The 14,525-nt window shown below is 31.2% G+C and overlaps 2 protein-coding genes and 1 long non-coding RNA gene across 10 annotated transcripts; 1 reads left to right on the top strand and 2 right to left on the bottom strand.

Moving 5' to 3' along the window:
- Positions 1-90: 90 nt before the first annotated feature.
- On the bottom strand, positions 91-2,645 carry LOC105836174 (putative mediator of RNA polymerase II transcription subunit 24). 6 transcript variants are annotated; one of them, XM_012680023.3, is made up of 2 exons: positions 1,775-2,122; positions 91-1,666 (listed from the first exon to the last, which is right to left on the bottom strand). In XM_012680023.3, the coding sequence occupies exon 2, from the start codon at positions 1,612-1,614 to the stop codon at positions 682-684; it is 933 nt and encodes a 310-aa protein (XP_012535477.2). In that variant the 5' UTR covers positions 1,615-1,666; positions 1,775-2,122; the 3' UTR covers positions 91-681. The 6 variants fall into 6 exon arrangements, with proteins under 6 accessions (XP_012535477.2, XP_012535478.2, XP_012535476.2 ...); XM_012680024.3 differs by having other exon boundaries at positions 1,793-2,122; XM_012680022.3 differs by lacking the exon at positions 1,775-2,122 and adding an exon at positions 2,514-2,645 and having other exon boundaries at positions 350-1,666.
- LOC114255328 lies at positions 2,152-3,492 on the top strand. The gene is made up of 3 exons (XR_003626619.2): positions 2,152-2,292; positions 2,360-2,921; positions 3,002-3,492. It is a non-coding gene; the product is annotated as an uncharacterized LOC114255328 (long non-coding RNA).
- A 241-nt stretch (positions 3,493-3,733) lies between these two features.
- LOC105836175 (gamma-aminobutyric acid receptor alpha-like) lies at positions 3,734-14,493 on the bottom strand. Of its 3 annotated transcripts, none has more exons than XM_036293234.1 (11): positions 14,341-14,492; positions 10,056-10,348; positions 9,119-9,186; positions 8,451-8,671; positions 7,975-8,057; positions 6,454-6,653; positions 6,276-6,363; positions 5,901-6,061; positions 5,367-5,543; positions 4,872-5,023; positions 3,734-4,422 (listed from the first exon to the last, which is right to left on the bottom strand). In XM_036293234.1, exons 1-11 carry the CDS (start codon positions 14,361-14,363, stop codon positions 4,197-4,199), a joined length of 1,692 nt encoding a protein of 563 aa, XP_036149127.1. In that variant the 5' UTR covers positions 14,364-14,492; the 3' UTR covers positions 3,734-4,196. The 3 variants fall into 3 exon arrangements, with proteins under 3 accessions (XP_036149127.1, XP_012535480.1, XP_036149128.1); XM_012680026.3 differs by having other exon boundaries at positions 10,056-10,285; positions 14,341-14,491; XM_036293235.1 differs by lacking the exons at positions 6,276-6,363; positions 6,454-6,653 and having other exon boundaries at positions 14,341-14,493.
- Positions 14,494-14,525: the final 32 nt, after the last annotated feature.

Here is a 14,525-nt window from a genome sequence, read left to right as displayed (position 1 = left end):
TATATATATATTTTTGTACAATTCTAAAAAAGTGACTTGATTCAATATGTTGATTATATATATATATATATATATATATATATATATATATAATTATATTCATTACACATTCCCTTTGCTTTTCCCCTATAATAAACTTATACTTCAGGTTTGTTCGTCGACGTATATAACAAAATTACAGTTTTCGCGCAACAAATGTCCAATGCAAATAAGCATCAACATTTAAAAATATAAGAGCATACAGAGAAAATTATTATTAAAATTATTGTTATTTCAACCTCTTAATTATTGTTATTTGTGTTATTTTATAATTACACTTTAATTTCAATTCAATACAACATTAATATGCTTCTATTTTTTCCTTAAAAAAAAAGAGAAATAAATGTATCATAATTCAAAATTGGTATTTAATCACGAGGAGCATTTTTAAAAAGAATGAAATAAACACTTTGATGTCGTAATCATATTAATATATTGACAAACAAAACGTAAATGAGAAAACTTAAATATCTCTTTCATCTACAATTACCATCTCAAAATTGTTCACGAGTTTATTATTTTAAATCTCGACGACATCAATATTAATTATAATCTACATTGTAAAAAAATGTAATTCTAAGTTACAAATGAAATATAGGGACTAATCTGATTTAATAACATAGAATTGTTAATTCTTGAAATTTACTTTTTAGTTTTAGATTTTGTTTGCAATCCACAGTGTTGTATCTCTGCTTTAGTGACAATTTCACAAATCTGCATTTTAATATCCGCTTGTACTTCGTTGGGTAAATTCAACACGGTCTGCGCCATGCTCTCAAAAAATAACTCAATACTACTCTTATGAGATTTAGATATTGCCTTAGTACGCAAATCTTTACTGTTATTACAATTGCTGTAACTACTACTATTATTATGATTGTTACTATTATTTGTATTACTTGTATTACTATTTGCTGTGGTGTTTATATTTTTAGTTTTTACAGTTTTCTTCTTTTTAATAACCGGTAAATTTTCGGTATTACTATTATTATCACTATTATTAGTCTTGCTAATAATGTTACTGTTAACAGTATCATTATCAGTAATGTTGTTCTTAACGTTACTGTTGTTAGCATTGTTACTGATGTTCGGTTTGATACAATTATTTGTTTTGTTAGATACAATTGGAAGTCTTCTAGTGTATTTTCTCTTAAACGGTTTGATTTCATTAATTATTGAATCTGAGACAGTAGTCTGATTTGATGGTATAATAGGCATATTTATTACAGACAGTCTAAATTTATCCCTTAGTACTGAAGAATTAAGTTGTGAAGGTTTTGGTCGAATCGGACGAAAACGATCCTTTTTTAAAAGTATCGGCGAAGGATAAATCGGTTTGTCTACGATTTGTATTTTTTTGGGTCTACCTCTACATTTACGCTTCACTTCTCCCTTCTCTACTTCACTAATAAAGGTATTAGAATCAGTTGACTTCGATATTGAAGGAACATTCACATAGGTGATATCCAGATTTTTAGAAACAGAATGTTTTGGTTTAGGTTCCTCGATTTTGATTACAGTTCCATCAATTTCCTCGTACCTTGGTTGATTCCACATTATCTCTTTATCTCCCATTTTACGAATGCTTGAAAATTTTTTTAAACTCTGGTTGTATTTTTTCTTAATCCTGCAATAAAAAATAGTTTAAAACATAAAATATATACTCTACTTTTGAATCAATATTTATTATTATATTTTTAGAGAAAACAAGAATTTATAGATATGTTAAAGTAACCTAAGTAGAATGACTGACTTATAATTTGAAGACAATGTTTTAGACCAATTTAAACTTTAAGTTTTATATCTCTTATGGATCATTTACAATAGGTAGTAAGTCTTGAGCTGTAAGAAATCAACCTATCATAATCAAATATGAGAAGAATAACTGACTCTGACTAGTTAATTTCTTATGACTTAAGTTTACTATATTTGTTGTAAATGGTATATTACATCTATTACTTTAGTCTAATAATAGAAAATGGGAGGGCTCAAGCCATAGCATATAAAAAATTTTTTAATTTAAACAGCAAACAAATCAGCCAATTAGAGTTAAGAACTTATAGTAGCAAATCCAAATTTATTTCCTTACTGCTTATGACAAACAAGGAGGACAGGAAGAGTCTAAGTCATTAGAATTGAAATGTTGTATATTTAAGTGTGTGTGATTTTTAAATATTTCACAAGTGTGTGTGTGTGTGTGTGTGTAAAGCGTGGTCTACAATACATGGAATAAGTGTAGAGTAAGGAGTAAAAGTAAGGATTTGTCATATAATTTTCTACGATTTTATGAAACTAATGGCATTGTTTGCACTGTTCACAGCTATTCCTGCGCTCTAATTGGCCGAGCGTAAGCGTAAAAGATGGAGTAGGAGTAGGAAATAAAATTTATTTCGCTTACGCCCTTATGCCTACTGTTACTTCTTACTCGACGCTTGCTCCATGTATTGCAGATCACGCTTAACATCTACACGTACAGACTATCATGTTGAATCAAAATGCGAGTCAACCACCATGTTGTGAACCAATGCAATTGTACACAGGAAATTCGTGATGTTTACACAAAAATATGCACTCCGCAATTAAAAAAGGCGAGTCTATCTTCTATTTTTTTTTTATACAGCAAACTCAATTTTAATTTAAAAAAAATTATGTCCGTACAGAGAATGTAGCATCAAACTCGGAAATCAATTCGTCCGAAACTAAATGCAGCGGATCACGAACAACGTTCATTGGAAATAATGGTTGTGCAATTGCTGACTGCTGAGTTGCGGTGGTCGGACACAATTGGTTTTCGCCCAGCAAATCAACGCGGGCAGGAGATTCAACGAGATTTGTCCTGTTTGAATGCGTCGAATGAGTTGTTAGATCGACCGGATCTGAAAGTAAGAGCCAATCAGGTAACCGTTAAATTTAGTTATTCGACGAATGAAATGGGATCATGCTTCTATTGATGATGTTACAGAATATTCTGTAGGTGCGACCAACTTGACGTCACAAACTCTTCAAAGCATTTTTTGATTGGTCAATTCATAAAATTCTTTTCTAATTGCTCAATGAAAGACTTCGAAGCATTTGTACGCGACAAATAGATCGCATAATAACTGAATTTCTTCTCGTTTGTCGTGAGCCACTTTGAGGATAGTTCTGAATAAATTTTCGTAAGTTTGTTGAAATAACTAAAAATAATTGATATATGAATATTTTGACCAATAATATAAGTATTCGAACAATATATTGCATTAAGTGATATAATTAATACATAGACTATATTATTATACAGATTTATTATTATGCAATAGTAAATAAACTTATTTATGACATCATAATACATCATTACAAAAATGTATTCTTTTTTATTTATTTGCGTGTAACACGCGTTCAAACACGCATGATAATAGAAGTGCACTTGTAAATAGAAATCGAAATATCGTTAATAAACATCTATAAAAACTGTCAATAAATAATATTAAATTAGAAAATTAATACCACAAGCTTGTTCAAATTTTTGCAGTTTATATATATATTGAATATTAATAAATAAATATTTCATTTATTAAATAAAATCGTGTAATATATTTTCATAAAGGCTGTTAATCGAAGCTGCTAATACAGAAAAAAAAGAATCAGTCATTGCTCTTTGAAACATTTTCGACAACATGAATACATATTTTCATTGTGATAGTCAAATCGTAAATTTAAAAAAAGATAATTTGTCTCAATGTATTTCTCGGTTTTTTATCCTAAGAAAATATTAATACATACATACCGTATTTTGCTAATATGTTCACAAATAAATTTGACAAATTCGACAAACTTGATGAAAATAACACGACACATTTTGATCGGGCAGTTTCCAATCCTTATCTAGTGTATCTTAAATTAATGAGTAGCTCATCCAAAAAATATATGAGTAAAATTATCAAAAATTTGCTTCGGTATTCGTGTACATGGATTCATTAATATTATGTGTTCAATTTTGACAGTGTGTAACATAAAATTATGTACTTGAATAATTTTAAGTGAAAAATTATGATAATAAATATTCGTGTGTGTGTGTGTGTGTGTGTGTTGAATGATTAATCATTTAATTTTAGAGATAATTTCTCCAATTTCACAAAAGATTATATATTTGCTTTATTATTATTACTAATATTTCATTAATGGGAGATCGGCGTTATCGATCCGATCGGAGGATCCTGCCACTTAAATTCTTCTTGATAAGTAACGTAGACTACCCAATAGCAAACGTTGAGTAGACCGAAAGACGCGGGGAAGACTATCCGCGCTACCCTGTCAATGTAAGATACGCTGTTTATGTGCCTTCTCGACATACGATAGCCGCATTTTCGATAGTTGTTAGCCGCTTCCCGCTGCCGACGGCGCCTGCAATTTTAGATATTAATTACAGCGCATCTCTCCTACAGTCGATATATCTATATTAAAAGTAATGAAAGAAATAAATACACAAATATCAAGAACAGATAATTATTTTCGAAAAGTTAAAAGTTAAAAATTTTTGCTAATTAATTTATAAGTGACAATAAAATAACAGAGAATAATAAAGAATTATAATACTTAATTATATTATAATTATAATCTCTTAAATTGAAATAAAAATTTAACAGGAAATGTGCCGCAATAATATCACGTGTTTTATAAAATTTGTTTTCTTAGAGTCGGTTGTTCCAACTTCTTGGTAAACTTACCTATCAGATAAATATATGTTTGTCTTTATTTATTTTAAAAAAGAAATAAAGATAGACACATAGTTACCTAGTAGGTAAGTTTACCAAGAAGTTGGAACAACCGGCCCTTAGTAATGCATAATATACCTGAAAGCATCGTCTCCTGCTAGGCAGTAAAGAAACTGCCTCCAGATCGGTAAAATAAACTCAGTTTGCGTTTGTCTCTCCATTGTCGATGGTTTCGAAGACACAGCAACCGTGATGGAATGGCAGGAATCTCGCTCGTATGTGACATCGTCCTGTCGGAAGTGAAACTTGAGTGCAACTGATATTTCACACGAAATTGATATTTTACAAAATAATGTTCAGAGAAATTGTAAAGAATTTATAAAGAAAAAAGGAAAATAAGACATCTTTAGTTTAGTCTGCTTTTCAATAAATTGACGGGATTTGTTTTAATATTTCATAAATTAACTTTGTTTGCATACAGTAAATAAATTTACAAATTTTTACAAAAAGGCAGAAAATGTAACAATTTTAAAATATCTGAAGAGTTTTTGATTATTAAAAAAATTTTTTGAAAATCTATGTCTTTAATATTATTTAAGTAAATTGCAACAGTTTTTAAAATAGAGAACTAACGCTATATAATGCCGACATAAGAGAACCACGCTTTCTAGTACTAGTGTCGATGATCTCCGGGTGAATGGCTTGAGGACTGCAAGAAATCATCCGAAATGTATCCTCAAATTCCTCGCTCGCGATGCCCTTCCATTCTTCCAATTCTTCATCGTCTAGCGGAATCTCGCCACTATCAACCTGAAAATTCATCAAAATTAGATTGATATTAAACTTCATCCTTTTACCCACGTATATTTTTAATTAAAGTTGCATCAATGCAAAAATAATTTTGGATATTATTTGAATTATTTTTTCTAAATGCAGCAATTTTTTTATATGTCAAACTAACATTGTGTAACGTCGACACAAAGAAATTATTTTCTAATATTATCGAAAATACATGTTACAAAGACAAAAGTCATACTTAAAAATCCTAGAAGATTGCAATAATTTTTTAAAAATACTTCACAACACGCATATTTTCGGTATACTTTTTTTAAGACTATAAGACGTTATCTGAATTGAGAAAATGTTGTAATTACGCAAAATCACCACCTTCGTGAAGTAATGAACGCCAGCGAACTCCAAGAGGGTGGCGATACAGTAACCGAAACTCATCAGTAGAAACCAATCCAGAGCGGTAGCGTATCTAACTTTCGGCAAATCCGTTCTGGAATCGAGGCTTATCGTCGATAACGTCAAGACGGTGGTGATACCTGGAGAATTTATGATACAGTCTTGTCTGTAAGATTTTCTATTTAGGCGCCGCAAGACACGAGTATCTATGAGATGCCTAGGGTCTATGAGATTTATGACAAAGGAAGGATTATGAAAGCGAAAAATAATAATAATGCGACAAAAAGCGACGAAAAAGATCAATTTAAAAAATTAATTGTAACATAATACTTATTAATTTGTAAATTAAATTACCTAAACCCACTCGATCGCTCGTTGCCTCACGATGAATCCAAAAGGATACCCAACTCAATACGACTATCAAAACGCACGGCACATAAACCTGTCGCAAGATATAAGAAAATCTCTTGTTACATCGCACAGAAAAAGTTATCTGCTTATAACTTGCCACATATGATTTACTCGCGCTCACTTGTATGAGAAAGTATCCGGTGTGGCGTTGCAAGTTGAAGGATACTTGCAGTACTGAGAATTCACCTTCGCGACGGAAGAACGTGAGATTTCTGTACGGCGAATCTATTAAATCGAATTGCGACAATGCCATTCCAGGCAGAAAGTTCACCGACGGACTTTCCTGCCATTCGTAGACCAACTGTCCCGATGTGTACGCATCTAACAAGTAAGAAAGTCATATAAGAACAACATAATACAATACGAAAAGAATATCACCTTACAAAAAATTAAAATTGACTAAAAAGGAAAGAAGAAAAATTCTAGAAGCATTTCAGAAAGATGCTAAAGATACCTTACATTTATTTCAATCATGTCTTAGGAATATTCTTAGGAATTCTATGAATACTCGATAAATTGACAATTAATTAATTAATATCCTAGATATTTCTTTTTCTTATATTTATCCTTCGATTATCAATCTTAAAAAAAAAACGGAAGTTTATAAATTAAAAGCGTTTCAGAGAAAGATATCAAAGATATCAGCATCTTATATATTAATTTAAAAAAAATTTTACTTTGAAAAATCTAAAAAAGTTTTTAAAAGAAAAATAATTTATTTCTGTCATTTTAGATAATGTATATCTCATTAATGGTTATCTTTTAATAAAGTTATTTATATATTATAAATTCTATAAATAATTTGTACAATGAACAAAGAATTAATTAATCATCCTAAATGTATTTCTCTCCTTTTTATATTTATCTTTCGCTTATCAACTCTAAACAGGATTTTATTAACACTTGCTGGCTGTATTCTTATACTGCATTTCGGATATTTCTTTAGCCACTCTGAATACCAATGACTAATCTTAAATCGCACATCACGAGGAAAGTTTGATCACTAGCGTGCTTATGAGAATAAATTTCGATATTACGTCACATCGCGGGCCATGATGTGACAGCTGTTATGGCAGAAGGCGGAATCACCGGGCGTCCGAAACGTAAAGGAATATTGAATTTATTGCGATCATAACTTTGACGTGGACGATTGCGAACACTCGCCGAAGGATAATATCGGACGTTATACATACACGTGAGGAATAGCATAACGTGACGCGCGAGAGCACACGAATGAAATTTCTTGGTTTCCTTACGAATCATTTTTCTGTCGCCTTGAGTTTCAAATTGATACGTGAAGCACAGAAACTCTATAGATATCTCCAGATGATTTGTAGATTATGATACAGGAATGAAAAGGACTGCGACTTACTAAATTAACTCAAAATAACACGAAATACAGATTTCATATCATATCGTGGAAAGAAGAATAGAGTTAGCATAAGCCAATAAGTGCAATATAAAATAAAAATTATAGGAACCCATATAATTTCTTATTTTATGTCGAATAAAATTAGAGTATTGTTTAACTTTAATTTTGTAATTGATAATCTTTTCTTACTTCAAAAATTGATTTTTTTTTATCGTGATACTCATTTTTCCAAGGTACGATATTACCATGCAAGATTATTTTAATACATACAACTTCCCATTATTAACGGGCAAAATTGTCGATCCATAGGAAAGTTTCTCAGCTCCATGGGACATTTGGCCTTAATAGTGAGCCTGCATTACGAGACATTAAAAAAGAATCGTGATTGATAAATAAATCATGATATTATAAAGTACCTATTTCTATACTCAGTTTTACATTATCTTTCCATTACATTATAAATGAAACTGCGTGATGTTTTTTCTTTCCCATATATATTATAGATTGGCTTTCTTAAAAATTTAAATTGTATTCATTTTGAGAGCAATAAAAGTACAACGCTATACTTTCGTATATTTTGCGATGAAATGTACTAAGCACAACATTAAACTTTTCCAGTCATCGATCGCATATATTTCCTTTTTGCGACCATCGACGTCGATGTTTGTAAAAGAAGTCCGAGAATAGTATCGGCGAAATCGGATTCGATTTGCCACACAGTGCGTAAAATTCACGCGCGAACAAACCTCATGGAGTACAATATATCGCCGTCCTGGGTGATCCTTAGCAATTTGTTCGGCACAGTGATCGTGTGCACGTAACTGTTCTTGCCATTGTAGAAATAGGTATCGGGACGCCAAATCCTCTCGAGCATCTTGATACTGAGACTGAGAGACTTAATCGGACCCAGGAAGCTGAGACGCGAGTCGCGCCACGATTGCCGGAAATAGCAGTCCATTGAATAATCCTGGTGGAAGGATTTTTAAGACAACATCAAGCCAGCTTTCAAACAGATCGAAGGCAGATAAGACAAGAGTTTATCGAGTCTGCCTATTAGTAAGCAACAACGTACGCACACCAGTAAACGGCCGATTAAAGATTACTGCTATACAGTTTAATTTTTACTTTTTAGATTAAATATATTATAAATATATTGCATTAAGCTTAAATTTATGAGTTACTTTGTATCGACTTTGTATCAAGAATATGATACAAATAAAATTAATGAAAAGAGAATATCAAAATGAGAGCAGCTAGGGATTATTGTTCCGGCAATAAATGATTGACACAATAATTACATTAATTAGAAATTGATATACTTGGAATATTTTATATATACCGCTGAGAAAATAAAAAAAAAGATGAGAAAAGATAGGCTTACTGGTACACCTTATTGAAAAATGTCAAGTCTCACCATATCGAGCTCAGACACTGGACCCATACTTTTAATTAGAATATTGATTTTGACTACTGTGGGCACGCCTGAAAAAGTGCGGAATAATATATCAAAACTACATGATTTATGAAATGTCAATATCAGCATTCTGGAAAGAGTTCAAAATATATAGCTTCCACGAAACAAAAAGGAATAATACCAAAATAGCGGCGGTAGGTGTAGGTGATGACCAAAATTGAGCAATTAATTAAGATATGCGTTTGGACATATAATTTTTTAATTTAATTTCAATATGCAACAAATAATTGCCATTAATTTGGCATTGTATAGCCTGGAGTCCAAGTTATCGATGATTAAAGCGGTTAAACCGCTCGTATACGATCTTCCTCAGCTCTTTGGAATCCAATTATATTATCCGATATTATTTTCCACCGTATGGGGCTACGATTAGCACAGGATAGGACATAATGCATGATGAAATAGTTTCAGTGTTGTAGAGTGACCGCAACGCAATATAGCTTGCATTCATAAAATTAACATCAATATTAAATGCATATATACACACGTTTATTGCGTTTGTATGGCAGTTTATTCGATGAATCCGGTGTTCTAATCTAATACCATTTACAAAAATCTTTATCGAATTAATCGTTAAATGTTAAATAATATTTGTCATACGTAATCATTTAAATGAGTACTACTGAAAATATAATTAACCAAATAAATTTCTGTAGAACGCACGCATCATTACATGTAAAAAAAAAACTCTTATTCCCACAATGAGAACATATAAGTTTTCAGAAAAAGTTTTTCACGAACAATCTGTACCGAATAATCCACTAATCTATTAATTTATTTCACATCTAATCTATTTTTTATCATTCCTGGATGACAGAAATTCATTAAATTATAATTGTGTTCGTAAAGACACCTCATTAACTCTTATTTTTCTTACCTTTACCGTGGGTGGGTAGCTGACTATTTTCGTAATTCATTAGTAGATTTTCGAGGACCAGGGTGATGTTCTTCGAGACCGTATCGTTCAACGTAGCTCTGGGCATTCTGCTGTCGAATGTCAACATCGAATTCAGCGATTTGGATGGCGTCGCGATGCTCGACGTCGCTTTGGTTTCGAATGCATAATAATGATACTTGTACACAGTGAGTGGCACGAGAATGACGAGACTACGCACATAACACAGAAGTGTGTCCATTACTCCACTGGCGATGAATTCCACGTGCAATATTCTGTTTATGTAGATAATTAAATGATAAATTTCTTGCAAAATCCGCGAAGTTCGTATTTTCTTACGAAAATTTAATCTAACTTCAATTAAATAAATGATTCGTTGCAGAACATTTGCGTTCTTGAATATTCTGAATTGTGACTAATAATAAAATTATAGTCAGTTTGATAATTAAGTTTGTTAACAAATGGCGCGCATTATTACTGAGTTATAATTTAATACGGCAATAGTAAGAAAGTTATTTGGTAGTATGGCAATAACTGATTTAGAATATCTTGCAAATTATTAACTGCACATAATTTAATCTTAAAGTCATAAAATTAAAAGTCAAAGCACATTTTACCGGTGCTTTTAATAATTGACAAGAAAAAGTTTGTCAAATAACTCTAATTAGAATAGATGTTTTTGTAATTTCTAATACATTAAATACAAATTGAAAATATTCCACCGCACCAGGTTTTTAAGAAAAATGTCTCAAAGAAGAATGACTCAGATTCAGCGTGTCAAAAGTATAAGAAATAATTCATTCTGATTAGAGTTACTTGACTAAAATTTTTTTGTAAATATAATTAAAGTTTTTAAATTTAATTTACTTATAAATTAATAAAATTGCTAATAAATTAAAAACAGTTTAAATGGAATGATTAATTCCATATATTCCATAATTCCATAATAAGAAATTTTTTAAAAAATGATAACTAAAATTTGATAAATCAAAACGATATTTTAAATAGATGAATAATTAGATTAGAAAGACTTGTAACACATACAAAAATTATATAAATAGAACGCAATATATTTTATTGGATGTTGATGCTTGTCAAATTATATTCGACATTATGAATGGATCCTATATGTCGATAATTGAAATTCATTAAGTATTTAACGAGCATGAGTGCACTTTATGGATTATGAATGGGATTGTTCACCGTAGACGTTCGATTTGGTTTTAAAGTTGATATTCTGTTCTATCAGAAAAATGCATCTCAATCCTTATCGATTGCTCATATTTTAAGCTAAAAAGAACCAATTAATACCCCCAGTATATCCTGACTCAAATTTTTAAAACGATTTCGTTGCAACGGGAAGAATCCCTTTTCATAATTGACAACATATGCGGTATCCTTTAACTGGTGCTAACAAATTTAGTCAATTTAGTTTAATATTTCTAATTTTTTGAATAGTCTTACGAAGGTAATAATAATTTATTTCTAAAAATAAATATGAATATAAATTCATATTTATTTTTATAAATTTAAGAGGTAAATATTTCTTTCATTTTTAAATTATACTCATATTAATAAGAGAAATGTCAAGAATACTCAAATTGCATAGAATTTAGATACCTCACATTTATACATTTATTTTTAATTATTTATAACAACTTTACACTATCACGTTTAGTGAAAATCGATGACGCGTTCGAAAAGATGCGCGCGGTATTCGAGGCTTTTCTCCTCGAGCAGTATAACGTGACATAATAATGACGTTAACGTTACAAAGATGTTACAAGGAGTTATCTAGGACACGCTGCGTTCTCTCTCAGCTCTTATAGCCACATTCCCTATCGCCCTTCCGACATAGCCACCGCGAAATAGCATCGTCCGCGTGCCAGAAGTTTGTTCCGGTGCAGGGACCGGACTATCCGCTACCGATAAACCACAGCTCGTGATACACGCGAGAAGACATCCGCCTGTTACTCGTAAAAGCAACGATATCTTGTTGCTCATACGCGATATCCTCCGCGAAACTTGTACGAAAATTTGTAAATTGTATGGGATATTTCATAAATCTGTATGCCATGCTTTCACAACGAAAAATGCACAACAATAACAACTTATAGCAGGTATCTTTTAACACGATCTTAAATAGTGTCTTAAGATATTAATACGCCACTGATAGGTTAATGAAATCTTAAGATGATATCTAAAACGACCTTAGAGATATAAAAATCGACTGTAAGTAATTAGCTCTGAATATACATTTGATGTTAATGAGATGCCGTATTTGGGAGAAAGCTGACAAAAGTATGCTAATTTTAATTTTCAAAATTTGTTTTAGCTCCGCATGTGAAAAAAAAACAGATATTATACTTCATTGATTTCTCAGAGTTATTGGACATTAATACATCAACCGTCCGCATCCATTTTAATTTTTGCTGCGTAGTTCAAAACACAGTAATGTAATAAAGTTACCAAAATGGGGTGAAACGACGAGCATCGTTTGGAGTTCAGTTTAAGGTCAGTATAAAGCGAGGCCAGTATCGCGGCAGGAAGGAAAAGTGGAGGAGAGTGCCTCTTGTCACTCGCCGATTCAGCAGCATTTACCCGTGATTCACGAGGGTTTGCTTCACTGTTCGAGAGAACGTTGCGCCCTGTTATATCGCACCCTCGCGACATTGTATGCGCATTTTGTACCCGGTTTTCGGGCCGTTCGAGACGGTCTTCGAGTGGACCGTATGAAGTTTCGGGCGACGAGACGAACTCGTTCATCGGATATAGAGAACGCACCATCGGAACTATTTCATGTAACACAATAATTATCATAAAAAAATATCGATGTAATAAAATAATTAGAAATAAATCAATAATTAATCTCAAATATATTAACGTGTGCATCTACAAAAAAAAAGTGTTTAATTTCAGGATATTAAAATGTTTTGTCTCTATTCCGTTTTCCAATTACTTAAAAATGTTTTAGTTTTAAATAATGTTTAGATTTAAATTTTAAAACATTAAAACATTTAAAACTAAAATCTTGAATAGTTTTAAAAAACTGCTTAAAATTAAACAATACTTTTTGAATGTAGTAATAAACTAAATAAACTAAATTATAATTAAATTTAGTACATTTCTTGAGTTAAATTGTTTAATTTCATTATTTTAAATTAACGATAAATTGAATAGAAGCAATAGTAATATATAGAAAAATAATAATTATAAATAACTTAAATTGAATATAACTTAAAATTTAACATTACAAATTCTACGATTAAATCAAACGTCATTATTTCTATTTGAGAATAGAATTGTATCTTGTCATTTCAAGTTAGCAATTTATTTCCTGTACTTATTACTTAATAGAGATGAAGATCTCTTTTGTTGCAGGATCATTTTCAAGATTGTCGTCATTTGACAACGCGAGAGCTTTGTAGTTGAGTATCTCGCGGAAAAACGTGCTCTCGACGTTTGTATCTTCACGAATAACAATTCGCTTGATTAAATTCAAAAGATAATTACACCTGCTTTAGAAGCTGCCTTGAAATTTGTTTTTAAAACATTCAGAGAATCTTACAAGTAGCGCAATCTACGCATATACCAATAATTGCTTAAGATGTACCTTTGAGTTTCATGCATCGTAAACGACTTTGATATGGAAGGATTGAAAATGTCATTATTTGTATGCAAAGCGATCATAAATGCGTATAAAACAAAAGTTTCATTAAATAAAAGATCAATCTAAAATACTGACCGAGTTTAATAACAATTGATGTTACAGTTTCTTATACAGAATATCCGAGAGCGTATAATTTTTTTGTAAATACCAGAGTTTTTAAGATAAAATAATTTTAATTTAAAAAATTCCCAAAATTAATTGTATAAAGAAATTAAATAATTTGACTTGCTACTGCTTTACGTTTCGATAGTAATATGGCCGACTCGCTTACTGATTGAGCTTAGAAAAAATTTGTCACAACTTGATAGTGCTATGTTTTAAATGTATCATAAAGTAATCAAATTCGAGTAATTAAATTTCTTTTTAATTGCTCGCACTTGTTCATAACTATTCATATTTAAAAACATATTTAAAAACAATGTTAAACAAAATTCATTTCTAAAATTAAACAAACGAAAATAAAAAGAAACAATAATGCACCGTTAAAATAAAATTACAAAGTACTTTATTATTATTATTAAAAAAAAAAAAACAGTACACGATGATCAACACGTCCAATTATTCCGCAGTGACTAATCAACAATTGTTTCAACTCACAATGACAACTTGCCCGGTGACATCCTCTCGATAGTGGCTCGCGATCCGTTCCGTCGAAATTTCAAAAGGTATGCTCGTCGAATCGATGTCCGATGAGTTTAACACTCTCCACGAGACACGACGGACCATTGCGGTGGCCGCGTGGCTCTTCCTGCCGCGAACCCCCCTAAGACACGAGCTTACAA

Source organism: Monomorium pharaonis, chromosome 10 (assembly GCF_013373865.1).
Source record: "Monomorium pharaonis isolate MP-MQ-018 chromosome 10, ASM1337386v2, whole genome shotgun sequence".
Taxonomy (NCBI): domain Eukaryota; kingdom Metazoa; phylum Arthropoda; class Insecta; order Hymenoptera; family Formicidae; genus Monomorium; species Monomorium pharaonis.
This window is presented reverse-complemented; position numbering and strand designations above follow the sequence as displayed.

What these genes read in the sequence shown, in the direction of transcription:
- LOC105836175 (XM_036293234.1), bottom strand. Translation starts at nt 14,363, where the DNA reads ATGTCACCGGGCAAGTTGTCATT. An exon ending in TCACCGGGCAAGTTGTCATT is followed by an intron (nt 10,349 to 14,340) that starts GTGAGTTGAAAC and finishes CTACATAAACAG; the next exon opens with AATATTGCACGTGGAATTCA. An exon ending in GCTACCCACCCACGGTAAAG is followed by an intron (nt 9,187 to 10,055) that starts GTAAGAAAAATA and finishes GCACTTTTTCAG; the next exon opens with GCGTGCCCACAGTAGTCAAA.
- LOC105836174 (XM_012680022.3), bottom strand. Translation starts at nt 1,614, where the DNA reads ATGGGAGATAAAGAGATAATGTGGAATCAACCAAGGTACGAGGAAATT.